The 19,086-nt window shown below is 49.6% G+C and overlaps 1 protein-coding gene across 21 annotated transcripts in view; it reads left to right on the plus strand.

Annotated features, from left to right (window-relative positions):
- RALGPS1 (Ral GEF with PH domain and SH3 binding motif 1) overlaps positions 1-19,086 on the plus strand; it is a 333,379-nt gene that overhangs the window by 37,626 nt on the left and 276,667 nt on the right. For 5 of the 21 annotated variants that reach the window (XM_021068990.1, XM_021069000.1, XM_021069069.1 and 2 more), the window contains exon 1: positions 7,105-7,867. The exons of 1 other annotated variant lie outside the window; for it this stretch is intronic. In XM_021068990.1, the coding sequence (XP_020924649.1) occupies positions 7,849-7,867 (19 nt within the window). In that variant the 5' untranslated portion in view covers positions 7,105-7,848. Of the gene's footprint in view, positions 1-6,047; positions 6,376-6,686; positions 6,821-7,104; positions 7,868-19,086 lie in introns of those variants that run through there. 15 more of the 21 variants (XR_002337607.1, XM_021069093.1, XM_021069084.1 and 12 more) reach the window with 11 other exon arrangements.

The following is a 19,086-nucleotide window of genomic DNA, read 5'->3' on the forward strand; positions in this document are numbered from 1 at the left end:
TATGCATTTATGAAGCCCTCTGCTTCAGGGTCTCACAAGGCTGAAATCAATGTTTTGGCCAGGGCTGTAGACTCATGTGAGGCTTGACAGGGGAGGGGTCGGCTTCTGAGCTCACATGGTTACTGGAAAAATTCAGTTCCTTGCAGGCTGCTGGACTCTGGGCCTCAGTTTCTTGCTGCCTGTTTCTCCTTCATAGGGAAACTCACAGTATGGCAGTTTGTATCTTCAAAACTAGCAAGAGAGTCTCCTAGCCAGATGGTTTATGACTTATGTGAAATAATCACATACACCCTAAAACCTTTGCCTTATTCTACTGTTTCTTTTTTTTTCTTTTTTTCTTTTTGTCTTTTTCTATGGCCGCACTCACGGCATATAGAGGTTCCCAGGCTAGGGGTCTAATCAGAGCTGTAGATGCTGGTCTACTCCAGAGCCACAGCAACGTAGGATCTGAGCTGTGTCTGCGACCTACACCACAGCTCACGGCAACACAGGATCGTTAACCCACTGGGCAAGGCCAGGGATCGAACCCGCAACCTCATGGTTCCTAGTCGGTTCGTTAACCACTGCGCCACAACGGGAACTCCCTTATTCTACTATTTCAAAGCAAGTCAGGTCCTGCCTATACTCAGGGAAGAGTATCACACAAGCCCATAGACATCAGGAGGTAAGGATTATAGGGGCCTCCCTAGAGTCTAGCTTCCTTGTTGATCAGCGCCGCTAATGAAAATAGCTTCTTGCTGAGTTCCCTTGAAGTGCAGTGGGTTAAAGATCCAGCATTGTCACAGCAGTGGCCAAAAAAAACAAAAAAACAAAAAAAACAAAAAAACAAAAACAAAACAAAAAAAAACCCCAAAAAACAAACCCAGCTCTTTGAACTGTCCCAAAGCTTGGCTCTCCACGAAGTACCATCCTATATGGAGGCATCGGGCCTGACCTTGATGACTTTTCAGCCCTCCTTTCCTACCATGGCTCAAAAATTCCTTCCCCTCATTTAGAGCTGGCCCACTCCACAAGCACATCCTACTGTCGCGTGGTGACCCATGAGCTCTGGTAGATGCAGCTAAGATCCTCTCCACCCTCTGTTACACAATGTTTGAGCATGAGGATGAGATGACTGATCAGACTTTCTGATACCTTTTTTTTTTCCTTCCTCCCTACCTCTCTTTCTCCCTTCCTTCCTTCCTTCCTTCCTCTCTCTCTCTTTCTTCTTTTTTCTTTCCTCTTTTTCTTTCTTTCTTTTGTCTTTTTTGAGCCATACCTGTGGTGTATGGACGTTCCCAGGCTAGGGATTGAATCAGAGCCTACATCACAGCCACAACAACTCAGGATCTGAGCCACATCTGCAACGTACACCACAGCTCACAGCAAAGCCAGATCCTTTTTTTTTTTTTTTTTTTTTTCAGGGCCACACCCATGGCATATGGGGGTTCCCAGGCTAAGGATTGAATTGGAGCTACAGCTGCCGGCCTCTGCCACAGCCACAGCCACAGCAACACCAGATCCGAGCCATGTCTGCGACCTACACCACAGCTCACAGCAACGCCGGATCCTTAACCCACTGAGCGAAGGCCAGGGATAGAACCCGAAACCTCATGGTTCCTAGTTGGACTCATTTACTTCTGAGCCACAACAGAAACTCCCAAAGTCAGATCCTTAACCCACTGATTGAGGCCAGGATCAAACCTGCATCCTCATGAATAGTAGCTGGGTTCATTACTGATGTGCCACAATGGGAACTCCTCTGACAACTTTTAAAAACAGCTCTTTATTGAGATAAATTCATATACTATATAATTCACCCACTAAAAGTATACAAGGCAATGGCTTTTAGTATATTCACAGAGTTGTGCAATCACCAATTTTGGAATATTTTCATTATCTTAAGAAAGTCCATATGCCTTAGCCATTACCCCCAATTCTTGCATCCTCCCACCCTTAGACAACCACGAATCTCCTCTCTCTCCACATAGATTTGCCTGTTCTGGACATTGTATATAAATGGAGGCTATATTAAATTTTATTTATCCATTCATCTGTTGATGGATACTGGGTTTTATTTCCACTTTGTGGTTATTATGAATATTTGTGTGCCAGTTTTTATATGGACTATGCTTCAATTCTTTTGGGTATATACCTAGAAATTGTTGGGTTATATGGTAACTCTATGTTTAACTTTTCGGATACTACCAGACTGTTTTCCTAAGTGGCTGCAGCATTTTACATTCCCATTAGCAGTATTTGAGGGTCCCAATTTCTTCACCTCCCCACTAACCTTTGTTATTGTCCATTTTATTTGTTATAGCCATCCTAATGGTACAGGATGTGAAGTGGTATGCTATTGTGGTCTCGATTTGGATTTTCTTGATGGCTAAAGATATTGAGCATCTTTCCATGTGCTTGTTGGTCCTTTGTATATTTTCTTTGGATAACTAACTGTTCAGATCCTTTTCTCATTTTAAGATTGGGTTTACAATAACTTTTTGATAAGTCACAAAAGAATCCATGTTCACTGAGGAAAACCTAGACGCTATGCATGAGCATATTAAAAATAAGAGATGCTCTCCCAAAGCAATAGAAATAAAACCAAAAATAAACCAATGGGACCTAATCAAACTTAAAAGCTTTTTCACAGCAAAGGAAATCATAAAAAAAAAAAAAAGACAACCTACGGAGTGGGAGAAAATAGTTTCAAATGATGCAGCTGACAAGGGCTTAATCTCTAAAATATATGAACAACTCATACAACTGAACAGCAAAAACCTGAACAACCCAGTTGAAAAATGGGCAGAAGACCTAAACAGACATTTTTCCAAAGAAGACATATGGATGGTCAACGGGCACATGAAGAAATGCTCAACATCACTAATTATCAGAGAAATGCAAATCAAAACTACAATGAGGTACCACCTAACATGGGTCAGAATGGCCATCATTAGTAAATCTACAAATAAATGCTGGGGAAGGTGTGGAGACAAGGAAACCCTCCCACACAGTTGGTGAGAATGTGGAAAACAGTATGGAGGTACTTCAGAAAACTCAATATAGAACTACCATATGATTCAGCAATCCCACTCCTGGGCATATATCCAGACAAAGCTTTCATTGAAAAAGATACATGCACTCCTATGTTCAATGCAGCACTGTTCACAGTAGCCAAGACATGGAAACAACCTAAATGTCCAATGACAGAGGGATGGATTAAGAAGATGTGGTATATATACAAAATGGAATACAATTCAGCCATAAAAAAGAACAAAATAATGCCATTTGCAGCAACATGGATGGAACTAGAGACTCTCATACTGAGTGAAGTAAGTCAGAAGGAGAAAGACAAATACCATATGATATCACTTATATCTGGAATCTAATATATGGCACAAATGAACCTGCCTACAGAAAATAAACAAACTCATGGACACAGAGAACAGACTTGTAGCTGCCAAGAGGGTGGGGGAAGGAGTAGGAGGGAGTGGGAGCAACTGGGAGTTTGGGGTTAGTAGATGGAAACTAGTGCATTTGGAATGGATAAGCAACGAGATCCTGTTATATAGCACAGGGAACTAGATCTAATCACTTGTGATGGAACCTGATGGGTAATGTGAAAAAAAAAGTATATAAATGTATAACTGGGTCATGTTGCTGTACAACAGAAGTTGACAGAACACTGTAATCAACAATATTAAAAAATTTAAAAATAATAAAAATAAGAGATGCTATTTAGCATGCACATATTACAAGCACTGTGCTGAACTTCCATGCTTGCCCTAAGGCACACAGTAGAAATAACAATAGCTAATGTTGGAGTTCCCATTGTGGTGCAGTGGAAATGAATCTTTTTTTTTTTTTTTTTTTTTTTTTTTGTCTTTTTGCTATTTCTTTGGGCTGCTCCCGCGGCATATGGAGGTTCCCAGGCTAGGGGTCGAATCGGAGCTGTAACCACTGGCCTACACCAGAACCACAGCAACGCGGGATCCGAGCCACGTCTGCAACCTACACCACAGCTCATGGCAATGCCGTATCGTTAACCCACTGAGCAAGGGCAGGGACCGAACCCGCAACCTCATGGTTCCTAGTCGGATTCGTTAACCACTGTGCCACGACGGGAACTCCAGAATCTGACCAGTATCCATGAGGATGCAGGTTCGATCCCCGGCCTTGCTCAGTGGGTTGGGGATCTGGTATTGCTGTGAGCTGTGGTGTAGGTTGCAGATGTGGCTTGGATCCCACATTGCTATGGCTGTGGTATATAGGCTGGCAGCTGTAGCTCTGATTTGACCCCAGCCTGGGAATTTCCATACACTGTGGGTGTGGCCCTAAAAAGCAAAACAAACAAACAAAAAAAATGCTAATGTTTATTTATGGAGCTTCTGTTAGGTACTAGCCATTCTTTCTTCCATGTGTCATATCATTTAATCCTCCCAGCAGTTCTTCTGAAGAGATGCTATTTTCAGCATATTTATTTTTTAATAAAGAAACTGGGTGAATTCCTGCTGTGGTGTAGTTGGTTAAAGATCTGGCATTGCCATAGCTGTGGCTCAGATTTGATGCCTGGCCCAGGAACTTCTCTGCAGGTGCAGAGAAGAAAATGAAGGAAAAGAAACTGAGGCCCACAGATATTGAGTAACTTGCTCACCTGCACATAGCTTGCTGGTGGCAGGACCAGAGTTCGGAGTCAGGCAGTCAAAAGTTCCCAGCTTTTGCACTCAATCCCCACTCTGTGCATTTCTGAATCCAAAGGCTCTGAGCAGAATAAGCCATTGTATCACATTGCCTCTTGTTCTTTCTCTCTCTCTCTCTCTTTTTTTTTTTTTTTGGTCTTTTTGTCCTTTTAGGGCCTCACCCACAGCTTATGGAGGTTCCCAGGCTAGGGGTCTAATCAGAGCTGTAGCTGCTGGCCTATGCCAAAGGCGCAGCAATGGCCAGATCTGAGCCGCGTCTGCGACCTACACCACACAGCTCACAGTAACACCAGATCCAGATCCTTCACCCACCGAGCGAAGCCAGGGAATGAACCTGCAACCTCTGGTTCCTAGTCAGATTTGTTTGCGACGGGCCCAATGGGAACTCCCTCTTGTTCTCTTTAAATAGCTAAGTGTTTTCTTTGATGATTATATGTTTTTTAATGCAACATGGCAGAAATTTCTCTCAAAGATCCCTGAAGACTTAAAAATGGTTTAATTTCCACTGGGTCTATTTCTTTTCATTTGTTTCTCTTTTTCTTCCATAAGTAGCCAAATCTTTTCATACCCTGATGTTACTGCAAAATGAATTTGAAAATTGTTGAAATGACGTTCTACTTCTCTGTGTGTCTAAGAATCATTTAGAATAACACAGGACATAAGGCCTCCTTTCTGTGGGAGGAGAAGGGAGATTTTCTGTGGTTCTAATTTACAGGGCTTCACAGAACTGGCTTATACTGTCTTTGCAACTTATTATCTCTGAGACTTTAATCAAATGACTTAACTTTCCTGCTCACTTCGTCGTGCGCAGCACAGAGTAAAGGATCTGGAAGCAGAGCGACAAGGGACAACCTCATTTCCCAGCTTTCCATTTGTGTTATCTTGGGCAAGTCCCTTCACCTCGAGGGGCCTAATTTTGCCCAGCTGTCAAATAAATGGGTTGCATCCGAGGCTCTTGGAGGTTTCTTCTGGCTCTGACGTTCTGTGTTCTGTGCCTACCTCCGAGTTGTAAAGATTGGGCATTAAGGTGATGTTTCTCACGAAACCATTTTGTTGTTGTTGCTGAAAACAAATAAATCCTAGGTAGGGGTTTCAAGGGGAAAATGTATGAGGCCTGGAAGGATGTTTGGGATAAGATGCACTGCTATTTCTAGGAAGGGGATGGGCGTGACGCGGCGCTGAGGCGGTTGTGAAGGCAGCGGAGCATCCCTGCAGGCGCAGATCTCGTCTGAGGGCTGTAGCTGAGGCCGAGGCCCGGGAGGACCGGGTTGCAGCGGCTGCGCACTGGCTCGCTCTAGCCGGCTGATTTGCGTGTCCCCGCCTCTGCGACGAGCTGGTTGGGGGGGTCTGGTCTGGTGACGCGCGCCTATTGGCGGGGCGGCCCGCCGCTCAAACCCAGGTGCGGACGGTTCCTACTGCGGCTGGGCACCGGCTCCGCTCCCGCGTCGGCCCGCGCTCCCGCTGCGCCCGGCCCGTCCCTGGCCCGGCTCGGCCCGGCCCCGGCTTCCTAGCGAAGGCATCGCTGCCGCCTGAGCCGCTCCCAGGGTCATGAGGAGGCGGCGGCAGCCACTGCGGCCCGCGTCAAGGTGACCGGCCGGGACTGCGGCGGCGGCGAAAGCGGGCGGTGAGAAGAGCGGCCGGCGGGGCGGGGCGGGGCGGGGCCGGGCCCTGAGGGCCGAGCCAGAGGGAGCTGCAGGTGCGGGGGGCGGGACCCCGACGGGCCTCTGGGGCGGGGAGGGGCCTCGGGAGGGAGGCGGGACCGGGGGGTTGTGTCTGGCAGATCTGCGGGCACCGGCACTGGGCCGGGGGCTTTCGGTGCGTGGTGAGGGTGGGGGTTTTGGTAAGGAGGACAGCGAGTGTGGGGGCGAAGGTGAGGAAAGGCCTCAGGTGTGGGGGGGCGGGCCTGGAGAAGGCAGTTGGGAGGGGCCGAGGGGCTGCAGGTGTGGGGGCGGGGCCAGGTGGGACCACAGGTTGGCCAGGGGGCGGGGCCTGCGAGGTGAGGCCAAAGCCGCTGGAGAGGGCCGCGCCTGAGGACAGCACAGGTGCAGGGGCGGGGCTAGGGAGACCTGCAGGGTCCGGGGGCGGGGCTCCGAGTGGTTGCAGGTCCGGAAGCCGGGCCCCAGGTGAGGAGCCGGCAAAGGGTAAGTGGTCGCGGGTGAAGGGAATGCCGCCCTCTCCGCTGTCCCGGGAGTTTGAGCGGGAGCAGGCGCTTTGGGTTCTCCCAGGATTCTGGAGGCTTCGAGGGCTGCAGGTGGGCCAGAAGGGCCAGCTCGGCCTGCCCGTGCCTCTCCTGAGCCGGACTTGGGTCTCAGCTGCCCTGGCTACTAGACCGGCGGCTTCCTCTTTGCCACGCTGTGTCCTTAAGGGCGGCGCACCTGTTTTCAGTCTTTGGGCTGGGGGTGGGGTGGGGGTGGGGGTAGGCCTAGATTGGGGCGGGGGCGCGGTTGGCTTTCATTACATCAGCGGTGTGTGCTTCAGGAGTAGTTAGTGTGAAGCTTGAAGGGCTTTAAGTTGCTGGCTCCTGGTACCAGATGCTGCTGCAAATCTTAACAGGAGTAGTCTCCAAAAGACTGAAATGGCAGCCTGGTGAGCGGGAAGAACAGGAAAGAGGGTGAAGAAGCATTTGCCTCTGTTTGTTACCGAAGACAGTCTTGCACTTCTCTGAGCTTTCTTTCTTCCCTTGTAAAGTGAGCACCATGGTCCCTGCCTTGTGTGCCTCTCGGGGGCCTTGTGAGGAGAGGATGGAGCACTGCTTACTGAGCACACCATTGGGTAAAGTTATGAGTTTCTGGCTTCTGTGCGGATGGGCAGGTGTGTTTGGAGACTGAGGGTCTAAAGAGGAGCGGATTTCTTATTGGTAGACCATTTTCTGGCTCAAGGTTGGGGTAAGGTTTGTGGTGGGACGCACTTCTGTCACGATGACTGCTCTTCCGGTGAGGTCACGGAGGGAGCGGTGGCAGGGAGCAATGGCAGATGAAAAGCACAGGAACATTTCATTGTTTGCTGACCTTTAGACCCCAACCCCAGGGAGGACTCTGAACTGGAGCATGAAGCTTAGACTTGAGCCTTATGGAATTTCCCCTCCCCGCCCAAGTATGAACACAGATTTTACCACGTTCCCAAAGGAAGACACCCAGAGAGGGGAATGCCAGAACTTCTTTAGGTTCCTATGGGGCAGAGAGAAGAAGGTGAGATGGTGGGGCTCCCTCCTGTTTGGAAGTGTCCCATATCCATGTGTGTGACCTTTGATTGTGCAGTACCTCTGCTCACTAGCTGTGTCACCCGTTCCTCCTGCCTGTGTTGCATGGACAGAACAGAAGGCAGGAGGAGGCTTCTCCTTAACGGGCCTGCATTTTCTTCACTTTAGAAGCTTTGGGGGACCAACCTCCACACTGCTGGCCTCTCTCGCTACTGCATGGTGTGGCAGTGGCCCAGTGGCATTATCGGGGTGGCATCTCCGGGGCGGATTCTTCCTGGGGCCTGTGTTTTGTGGCAGGCACCCAGAGGCTCTAAAAGCAGCACGGGGGAATTGTCCCATTCTGTCCCCGCAGAAACTATGTAAATGGCTCTCATCGATAAGCCTCCTGCTCTGTGGGTTAAAAGGAAAGCCCAAACTTGGTGGTTCACAAGAGCTAGAAAATGTGTTGGGTAATGAAGGGATGGACTTTTTTGATTGGTGTTATCGGAGCGACAACATCCAGGCTTGAGAGAGAAACTTTGCTAATGGCAAATATTGCATCCAGGGCTTTCTGTGTTACGGCTCCAGTATACCTTTTAAAATTGATTTTCCTTTTCAGCATGGAGAGTGAGAGCTCTGGCTTGGAAGTCAGATACGTCTGCTTTTGAAGCCTCACACACCAGTTTCTTAGCTTCTCAGAGCTTTGGTCTCCTTATTTGTAAAACAAGGATGATCTTGTCCACCTTGAGAGGCTGTTACAAAGAATAAATGCAACAGGATAAGTGAAAGCACCAGCTGTATTAGGCTGTCCGTGTTAGGATCTGCTTCTGCCCCTCTCTGACTGAGTCTTTCAACTCAGCAAAACAGCATGGCGCGTGTAAGGAGAGCAGGACTGGTGATTTTGAGGCCTTTGCTTTTCATGTAACCTCCATCAGAGCCCATCCCCGTCCAGGCCTCGGTTTTCTTAGTGGAGTGAGGATGGTATTAGAATACGTGGACATCAAGAGTGATCCTAGGGAGTTCCCGTGGTGGCTCAGTGGAAACAAATCTGACTAGCATCCATGAGGGCGCAGGTTCAGTTCTTGGCCTTGCTCAGTGGGTTAAGGATCTGGCATTGCTGTGAGCTGTGGTCTAGGCCAGCAGCTGTGACTCCGGTTTGACCCCTACCCTGGGAACCTCCATATGCCGTGAGTGTGGCCCTAAAAAAGACCCCCCCCCAAAAAAAAGAGTAATCCTAGCTCTGACATTCTGATTAGCGTGCCGTTACGTTTTCCCAAAACATAGGAGGGAGGAAACTAATGATCTGTTTTTTTCGTTCTTCTTTTTAAAGTACCTGTTGAGCTCTTTGCCTGGCACATAGTAGGTGTTCATTAAATACTTGTCTAAGGGACAGATGAAGGACTTTAAGAAGAAGGTGTGGCAAAGTGTCCCTGCTGCTGATACGTATGTTGTATCTGTACCTTCAAAGTGAATCTTATTTATTGCAGGGAAAAAATGCTGCAGCACATCATAGTGACGTTAGTGAATCTCAATAAGAGAGACAAAAGTTGTCCCACGGTCCTACTTCACCATAAATTAAGTTCACCTAGTTTCTCATAAACATACAGATTTTTTTCATGATTGCAGTCATATGTATGTGAGCATTTGGGAAAGGCTTGGCAGTAAGTGGTTTCTTTAAATGGTGTTTTTATTTTATTTTTTTAAAAAGCCAAAAAAAAAAAAATACATGGATTTTTTAAAGGCAAGTAGTTCGGGGGGTGGGGGGGATAAATTGTAAAGTAAATGTCTTTCTTGCCTCAAGCTGCCAGTTCCCAGTTTTCTCCCTGGGGGCAACCACTATTACTGTTTTCTTGTTTCTTATATATTCTTTCTCTTACACAAGGAATAGCATCCTATACATATTCTTGTCCTTCACTTATTTACAAGATCTACTTTGGAAATTGTTCCAACATTGGGGAATGTTCCAGTTGGCACATACAGTGCCTCCTTAATACATGTTTTTGACTAACATTTTAAGCGCTATTTTGTGTGTCCACTCTCCCCCACCCCCATGGTGTTTACTCAGTAATGGTTACCAGTCCCTGTTGAGAAGACTTAACAAGAGACAGCCCTTGTTTTCCTCTAGGAAAGAAATGGCTTTGGTTCCAGAGAACAAAAGACTAAAGGGCAACAAGGCAGACGACAAAGAGAAAGGAAAAGAGATTTGTTCACTAGTAATTGAAAACTGATTTCCCTTCAGCCCCTGATTCAAAGTCCAGCACTGTCACTTAATGGCTGTATGACTTGGGGCGGTTTACCTAATCTTCCTGGGTTTCAGTTTCCTTATCTGTAAAATGGATAATGATAATAGGATCTGCCTTTTGGGGGTTTTGTGTAGAAGAAATAAGATCATGGATGCAAAGTACTTACAGTAATCGGTCCTAGTAGATGCTCAGATGGGGTGGCTGTTGTGTTATTATAATCTCAAGTAGACTCTTTCATTCTCTGCTGTCAGATAGTTACTGGGCAGTTGAGGGTAAGCCCAAAGTCCTTGCCCTCGAGGTGCATGGAGACAGGCATTCAAGTCACTGATTGCAGAACAGGGCCGGTGGTGGGGAGGAGAGCAGTAGCTGGTTGTGGAGGCTAGAGGCAAGGACTTCTCCTTTGGTGATTTAACGGCCTCCCAGTTCAACTTTTCCCTCTTTTGTGAAACCTAGTCTGTTCTTCTGCAAGCGACCCCTCCAATCTGTGCTCTCTTGACTTTTAGCATGTGCATCCCTTGGTCGGAGCAGGCACCTCCCTGTTGCATGCATTGTTCTATGCCTCTATCTCCTCCCTGCACAGGGAAAGTCTCCCGCTGTCTTTGCTTCTGAGTCTCTAGAGGAGGCTCTTGGTGGACATTGCGATGGACTTCTACTCAGACAAGTCATAGTACCAAACGTTGGCAAACTCTTACTGATAGGTCCTCAGATCTCTGGCGAAACCCAGACACTGGGCTCTGTTACTTCATTCCCCAAGTATCCGAGTGCAGACTGAGACACACGTATGCCAGGCCGTGTATGAGCCGTAGGCTTCAGGTCTGGCTGGTGATACTTGTCCTATGAAGTCTCCAGGATGGGAGACACAAAGAAGTGTTTGCTCCAGATGCTCCAGGACAAGCTGGGGAAACAGAAAGAAGGACGAGTCTGAAGATGAACGTCCCATGCTTGTTGAAACCTCTCCTTTCCGCAGAAGTGTGGCTGCTGACCCTTCCCTTGAGGTGGGCTTGTGGGGGAGTAGGCCTCAGAAAGCTGAGTGGGTGGTCTGTAGATTCTGATCAGGGATGGGGGACAGTTTGTCGGGTTGGCTTATGCAAGGGGCATTTCTGGGGCCACTTTCTTATTTTTTTTTTAAATGTATTTTTTTACCTTTATTATTCAATGAATCTGAATATCTGCAGTTGTGTAATGATCATCACAATCCAGTTTCACAGGATTTCCATCCCATAACCCAAGCACATCCTCCCCACCCCCCAAACTGTCTCCTCTGGAGACCAAAAGTTTTTCAATGTCTGTGAGTCAGCCTCTGCTCTGCAAAGAAGTTCAGTCTGTCCTTTTTTCAGATTCCACATGTCAGTGATAGCATTTGATGTTGGTGTCTCATTGGATGGCTGACTTGGGGCCACTTTCTTAAAAAGAGGAGGCTTCCCTTCCTTCCCGTGGGCATTCATCCACTGACCTTGCTGAGCTCCTGCTCTGGGCTAAACTCTGTGCTGGGTCCTGGGCACATGGAATGAAGGAGCTCTGTCCTGTCCTCGGGGAGCTGATGGTGGGTGGAAGAGTCACACGCAAACAGAAGGTGACAGAGGACAGCGAGTGAAGTGGCCAAGCCGGGGAGACATGGGTTCCAGTCCTGGCTCCTCCACACACAACCTCTGTGCCCTTGGGCAAGTGTCTTACCCTCTCTGAGTCTCAGTTAACTGATTTGTAAAATGGGCGTAGCAGGGTTACTCTGCTGGGGGCTGTTGCTGGCGATTCAGTGCCGTAGGCTGTTTAGTAGGCTGTTTAGTGCCTGCCTGGCAGTGATGCTTGCAGAGTGCTCACTGTCCTTGAGCTCTCCTCCCTGCTGGGGAGCACCAGCAAGCACCTGCTTGGCTGTTTCTTCCATGTTCTAGTGTCGTGACGATGGTCCTCGTTGGTGGTGAAGGTGATGACCGAGGTGTCTGGGAAGCCAGCTCCGAAGTCAAGTCCTCAGGACAGTCCTTCCGGGCCCACAGGTGTCCCCTCCCCCCTTTCTTGCATGAGCTCTTCTCACAGCCAGAACCACCGTGACCACCTGCATCCGTCAGTTCCACGGCTTTTCCCCGAAGGGAGGCGTGAGTCAGGGCTCGTCTAACCTGCACTTACTGAGGAGAGCAGAGACCCTGAAAACCCGGAGAGGCAAATCCTTCCCCAGTGTTTCTGCAGTACTTTCAGATCCATCGTGTTCTTTGGAGACTTCTCTCCTGAGCATCAGAGAGGCAGATAGGGTGGCACTAACAGCAGACTCTGGAGTCAGGCCCTGCAGGTTTGGGTCCCGACCCCACCTCTCACAAGCCGTGGTTTCGGGCAGGTGGCCACTCCTCCGGTTCCTCATCAGTACAGGAAGTGCGATGGTACTGCCTCCGCCTGGCTCTTACGGGACTTCAAGGAGATGGCAAGGAGCAGGGCTTAGCATAGTGCTTGACCATCACAGGTACCGGTCGACAGGAACCAGAGTCGCGTTCTCTTAGCCCATTGTGAGAGGGCCTTCAGAATGCTTTTTTGGGGGGGAGTGTTCATTTATTGCTTATGGGCGTTGGGTGTTATTGCACAAGGAATGTATTAAAGCTCAGCCGTACTTGGTGACATGGGTGGTGATATGGGCTAGGAGGAGCACCCGGAGTAGCAGGCAGAAGTCTGCCTGCACACACGAGCCTTGACTCCCGCCAGAGCAGTGAGGGGGAGCATGGAGTCACCCAGAGGGTGGGCCCTGTCTCAGACCCACCCAGGAGCTGAAGGCTGGTTTTCCAAGTTCTTTCTGTTTCACTGTTTTTCTGTGATTCCATGCAAAAGATGGGTCTTTAATGTGAACTAATGCAATGTCCTATTTTCCCTCTTGAGGATTTAAATATTTTTATTACCAAATTTTATTTTAAGGTTAAGACAGTTTTCTTGAGTAATCAGAAGAAAATGGAAATGTTTGTCCTCAACCGTCACGGGTTTCTCTGAAAATCATTTTATTAGAGACAAAAGAAAAAGTAATGAGTGTAATTAAATCAGTATTTATTGCATACAATAATTCTCACCCACTCTGGTAGAAGCTTGATAAGTAGGTCAAGGGAAATCTGTGCTTTTGATACATTTCTGAGTAATTCAGTATTTATGGAAAAAGTGAATACATTCAGGAGAATTTGCTGTGTCTTTTTGTAGCAGTAAAATTTGTTATGTGAAATTAGTGACGGTCACTATTGTAAGATATTTCTGACTTTGTGCCCTTTCTGTAGCTGTGTTGTGTTGTTTTTTTTCTCCAGCATCCTCAGTCTGCCAGCATTTAGGATTGCTCCCCCGCTGGGCTCCACAGCACCGTGTCCTAACACGTAGAACGCTGTGTGACCAGCCACGGCTTCCTGTGACTCCCCGACCGGACCTGGCAGAGTCAGAGTCTGCTTTTGTTCTTCCCGCAATATGCAGGCCCAGCTCAGGGCTGGTATAAGGCACCCAGAAGGAACCGAGTGTGTCATTGCCTCTGCATAAGACCCTTCAGTGACTTCTGGTTTTTCTTAGAAAAAAGACCAGCTTGCTTGCATGGCCCTCGGATTGTAACGCTGTGCCCTCGGGGTGACTGCTGGTTGCGTCCTCCACCCCTGGTGCAGCGTGTACAGTCCCCTCGCATCATGGACCACGGCTGCTGTGCTCACCACCCTGACCCCAGTGCCTGGCAGAGCGTCTGGCACGTAGTAGGCCGTCCACCAATGTTTGTTCACTGGACACAGGAAGTCAAGGGGGAGTGCCCAGTGACTGATTTGAATCTATAAAATGAGGCGGTTGTTGGGTCTGAGGACCCTTCGTTATAAAATGTCTCCACACTTTGCTGAGTCTGTTTTTTCAGCCTCGTATCAGTTTTGCAGGGTAGGTGGGACAGGCCTTGGTGTGCAGAGGAGACAATAGAGGCTGAGGGAGGGTAAACAGATTGCCCACGATGGAGCTGATGGAGACGCTGAGGGCTCCTCACAGGGTGGTTTCTGACACACCCTGGAAGATGTCAGGTGAGATAGGGAAATAGGGATTCCCTGACAAAAGTTTCTCTTGGTTTTAGTTGGTTTTTTGTTTTTGCCTTTTTCTAGGGCCGCTTCCCACGGCATATGGAGGTTCCAAGGCTAGGGGCTAATCGGAGCTGTAGCCGCGGGCCTACACCAGAGCCACAGCAACGCTGTGCCGAGCCGCGTCTGCAACCCACACCACAGCTCACGGCAACGCCGCATCCTTAACCCACTGAGCAAGGCCAGGGATTGAACCCACAACCTCATGGTTCCTAGTTGGATTCGTTAACCACTGCGCCATGATGGGAACTCCCGGTTTTATTTGTTTTAATTTCCTGGTAATTGAACTTGAGTTCAATTTGAAGCGTTGGATTTAAGGTCTGGTTTCATTCTAGGGACCAGGAAACCCTGATGTATCAGATTGATGGATGCAGTGATTGATCAATAACTGAGATTAGGATCTTTTCTTTTTGGGAAGCTTTTTGATAAGATTAGAAGTTACTGGGAGTTCCCGTCATGGCGCAGTGGTTAACGAATCCGACTAGGAACCATGAGGTTCCGGGTTCAATCCCTGGCCTTGCTCAGTGGGTTAAGGATCCGGCATTGCCGTGAGCTGTGGTTTGCGTCGCAGATGCAGCTCGGATCCTGCATTGCTGTGGCTCTGGCGTAGGCCAGCGGCTACAGCTCCAATTACACCCCTAGCCTGGGAACCTCCATGTGTCGCAGGGGTGGCCCTAGAAGAGGCAAAAAACAAAGAAAAAGAAGTTCCTTGGTGATTGATAGGTTGCGCCACTTTGCTGTTTTCCAAAGATGCTTGTTTTTGGTTAGCCTTTGTCTCTAATTTATCTCAGGGTGTACCTGCCATGGGGCTCTTTGGCGGTGAGCACGATTGTGGCCTCTCTGCGTCATCAGATGTAGTGTGTCAGTCTGTTCTGAAGGTGAGAGGTCATTGAGTCGTTCTTCCCACTCTCCACAAAGGTGGGGACTTTGCCAGGGTCTCGTCCTGATTCCCCACCCGCAAAGCCCATGGATGTCCACTTGTATGTTGCAGTTTCTCAGCAGCTGCTTGCAGGTCACGTGATGTTGCTCATAAACCAGGTCTGTGAAGAAGCATGTATCTCTGATGAAAACCTCAGCTTCGGGGTCCTGTCTTGAGTCTCTGGTGTGACTGAGGGGAGCTAAGACCTGACTTCGTGCCCAGCTCCAGTGTTCGGTGATGGTGGCTGCCTGAGAGAAGGCAGCGCTCTTGTGGTCTGTTAACAATACATGTGTTGATCTGAGGGAGCTTCGTTGTGATCTCAGCCTAAGAGGGGCTGAGAGATTCTTAGAACCTCCTTTTGTCAATACAGCTCGTATACTCGGGGTGGCCTGGTATTAGAGGGAGGTCACTGGGTATGAAGTCCGAATGCGAAGTGTGTCAGTTTGCTCTGACGCCTGCTTTCCAAGTGTGGGTGTGTATCCTTTCTTCAGCAGGAGAGCCCTGGTTTGAAGACCTGCGATGGCTTTGTGAGCGTTGAGTAAAGAGAGCTGGATGTTATTGAAGTATTGAACCAGTTGCCAAAGGCGGCTTCATTCCTGCCTTCGGACCAACCTGCTGGCCAGTCCGTCCATCCATCCATCATCTACCCACTCACGCACGCAACTCTCCAGTTCTTGTTCAGGGCCTGCCGAGTGCTGGGACTGTGCTGAGTGTGGGGCACAGTAGAGGGAAAAGACAAGTCTTTTTACTTGCCTTTTGCTTAACGAAGTTAAGTAGGTGTAAAAATAAGAACAAAACCAATAAGTATGTGAAAGATTAGTCACAGCACTAACAGTGATGGCAGAAGAGGAGTACAAGGTGCTCAGAGGCCACACACTGGATGGTTTCACCTGACCAGGTGGTCAGGGACAGCGTCCCAGAGGAAAGATGAGTTGGAGGTGGCCAGGTGAAGAGGTGGCATCTGCATGTGTCCTGGCCTCAGTTGGGGCAGGGGCAGGGGCATGGCGAGTTGAGGAAGTCACAGAAAGCCAGGTGGCTGGAGCACTGAGCGTGAGGGGGACTCTGCAGGGCTCACGCCTCAGGGGTCACAGCATTGCTTTCTGGACCTGGGCTGGAAACTCCTAACAGTACGGTTGCTAACTGTTCTTTTTCAGAACTCCCATTTATCACCAAAAGCATCTGTTACTGGAACATTCCCCGCCGTGGTTTCAAAGATAGCAGTTGGCCTTCTTTTTATTGCTTTAATGATTGGTTGCTTCCTTTGCTTCTCGAGGGGGTGGAAGAACACCTTGATCTCATTAGCAGCTTCACTCATGAAGTAAACATTTCCTGAGCACGTACCTGGGCCCGACACTGCAGTCCTTGCCCTCGGGAGCCCCCTGACCTGGCAGATGGGAGTAAACCAGTGACGATGATGCCGCGTCAGGGCTGCTAAGTAGTGAAAACAGAAGCGCAGGGCACAGAGTCGGACTCACAGGATCTCAAAGACAGACGTTCTGTTTCCTAGGCTGTAGGCAGAGGAAACAGCGACAGGGGTCCGGGAGCGGGACCGAGTGTGCTGCGTCTCAGACGTGGTGTGCTGTGTGGGGTTGCGGGAGCGCGAAGCTCCTGGTGAGGGGACCGGGGAGGAGCTGGCGGGAGGCGGGTGAGAAAGGTGGCTTGGGGTCAGTACCCAGAGGGACTCTCAGGCAGTGCCTAGGAGTTTGCATGTTATCCTGTGGCCAGTGGCGAACATTCCAGACTCATGGGAGGGGAGCAACCCTTTCAGCTATAATCCTGGTGGTGTGGAGGATGGATGGTGTGGGAGGAGACTGGCGTTGCGAGGTGGATGCGGGGCTCTTGCACCCGAACCTGGCCTTGGGGTGGAGAGGAGAAAGCGGGTTTGAGGGAAACTGAGGTAGTGACTTCTCTCCTTGGAGATTTAGCAGATGGGAGGGTGAGCAGTGCCAGGGTTTCTCTCTGTCTCTCTCTTTTTTAATACAGCCGCATCTGTGGCATATGGAAGTTCCCAGACTAGGGGTTGAATCGGACCTGCAGCTGCCAGCCTACGCCTCAGCCACAGCAACACAGGATCTGAGGCCCATCTTTGATCTACACCACAGCTTGTCCACAAGGCTGGATCCTTAACCCACTGAATAAGGTCAGGGATCGAACCCATATCCTCACAGATACTATGTTGGGTTCTTAACCTGCCAAGCCACAGCGGGCACTCCCAGGGTTTCTCTCTGTAGTGACGTGGGGCACTGGGCCGGGCACAGGATAAGGAACGTGGAAGGCGTGTTGAGTGGGGCAGAGGAAGCAGTGAGTGTGGTTTTGGCCGTTTTGAGTGTGGGGGGCCTGTGGGACAGCGCTCGGCAGCGGGCTGCTGGCCCAGAGCTCCGGGGGAGTCCTCGCCAGGGCGCTGGTTCTCCGTCCTGGAGCAGCGCCATCCTCTGTGGTGTTTGTGGGAGAGGCTGGTCATTGGCGTGTGGGCGGGTTTTCACAGATGCTCCTGATGTGCCACCGGTCTGGAGAGGGAGCCTGGGCCCCGAGGAGACAGAAGTGCTGGATTACTCAGGAAGGCTGTGTGAGGAGCAGAGCAGCCTGGCTGGACTGCCGGGTGCCAGCCTGCGGGGTGGGGCACAGTGCAAGTGTCTGGGAAGGAGCAGGAGGGGTGGTCAGTGAGCACAGAGTGACCTCAGGAGGGGCTGGTGTGGGGAGGGGTGACCCCCAGCTCTCTCCCTGCAGGGCCTCTGCCCTGAAGCCGCGAGTGCCTGGTGCCCCACCCCCATGGGTGCTCTATTTTCGCTAATGTCAGAGCCATTCCCACGTGAGAGAGGTTGTTTTAGTTACCATCACCCCAGGGTACACAAGCCCTGAGGGTGGCTCTTGGCTGCAGCCAGTCTTCTCCAGCCTCAGAACCTTTGAGAGCAGTCCACTCACAGCCTCTGTTGCTGGTCCTTTGGCTGAAATCCCTGGCTCCTGAAGCAGGAAAGTTGGGGCCCCATCCAGCATTCTGGGGTTTAGGGTGGGTCTGCAGCCTCAGTGGGAAGGGGAACGTGTCTACGTCCCAGGAGAGGCAGCTGCCAGACCTGTTGGAGGAAGTTCTGGGAAGATGATAAAGCCATTCATACTGGACGAGTGTGCTGTGGGAGTCCTGTGACCTGGGAGTATATCCTTGGTTCCCCCATGTGTCTTGAGCTTGGGTAGCAGGGGAAAGCCTGCTGTGGAATTTCCAAGACGTACAGGGTTATTAGGGTGCCTGAGATCTACTCAGACTGCTGGTGGAAGGAGGGTCCCACATTGGCAAAAGTGAAATTTATCCACCCGGTACACCAGATGCCTGAGATCAGCTAACAGAACCTGGTGAGAGTCTTTAGTCTGAGAGAGCCAGTGGGAAACTGATCTATGATCCAACGTGTTTTCTAAGTATCACCCTGAACCCAAAGACCTAGGAGTGTAGCGTGGAGGCTGAGACCTGCTTGCCACTGACCCTGGTGCTGAAAGCCACAGCAGAGGAGCAGTGAGACAGGATCAGGGGTAACTCGAGGGAAGCAGCTTCCTTGATCCCAGGGCCAACCACCCTGGTGTGAAGCCTTTCACCCGCCAGGAAAGGAAAAAGAAGAGAGATTAACATTCGCTGAGTTGGGAAACCCCAGTGCTTAGGCAAAGAGGAGAAAACAGACAGACAGACAGGAGTGCATGTACTTATACAGAACATAACATGTTCAGCTCTTGTGGGATGGAACATAGAGAAGTGGTTGAGAGTCGGGGGCAGACTGAGCTGAGTTCAGATCCCGCCTCTGCCCAAGGACTCACTGCTGTAGCCAGGTAGGATACTCTTATAAATGTGTGTCTTTGGATAAGTTATCCAAACTCTTTGGGCCTCAGTTTTCTCACTTTAAATGGGTATGATAACAATACCCACCTTAGGGAATTATTGTCAGGACTAAGTGGTATATTACTATGGGTAAGGTGCTCAGCAAAGTACCTGTCACAGAGTATTGGTTCAATAAACGACAGTAATAGCAGT

Source organism: Sus scrofa, chromosome 1, assembly GCF_000003025.6.
Source record: "Sus scrofa isolate TJ Tabasco breed Duroc chromosome 1, Sscrofa11.1, whole genome shotgun sequence".
Classification (NCBI taxonomy): domain Eukaryota; kingdom Metazoa; phylum Chordata; class Mammalia; order Artiodactyla; family Suidae; genus Sus; species Sus scrofa.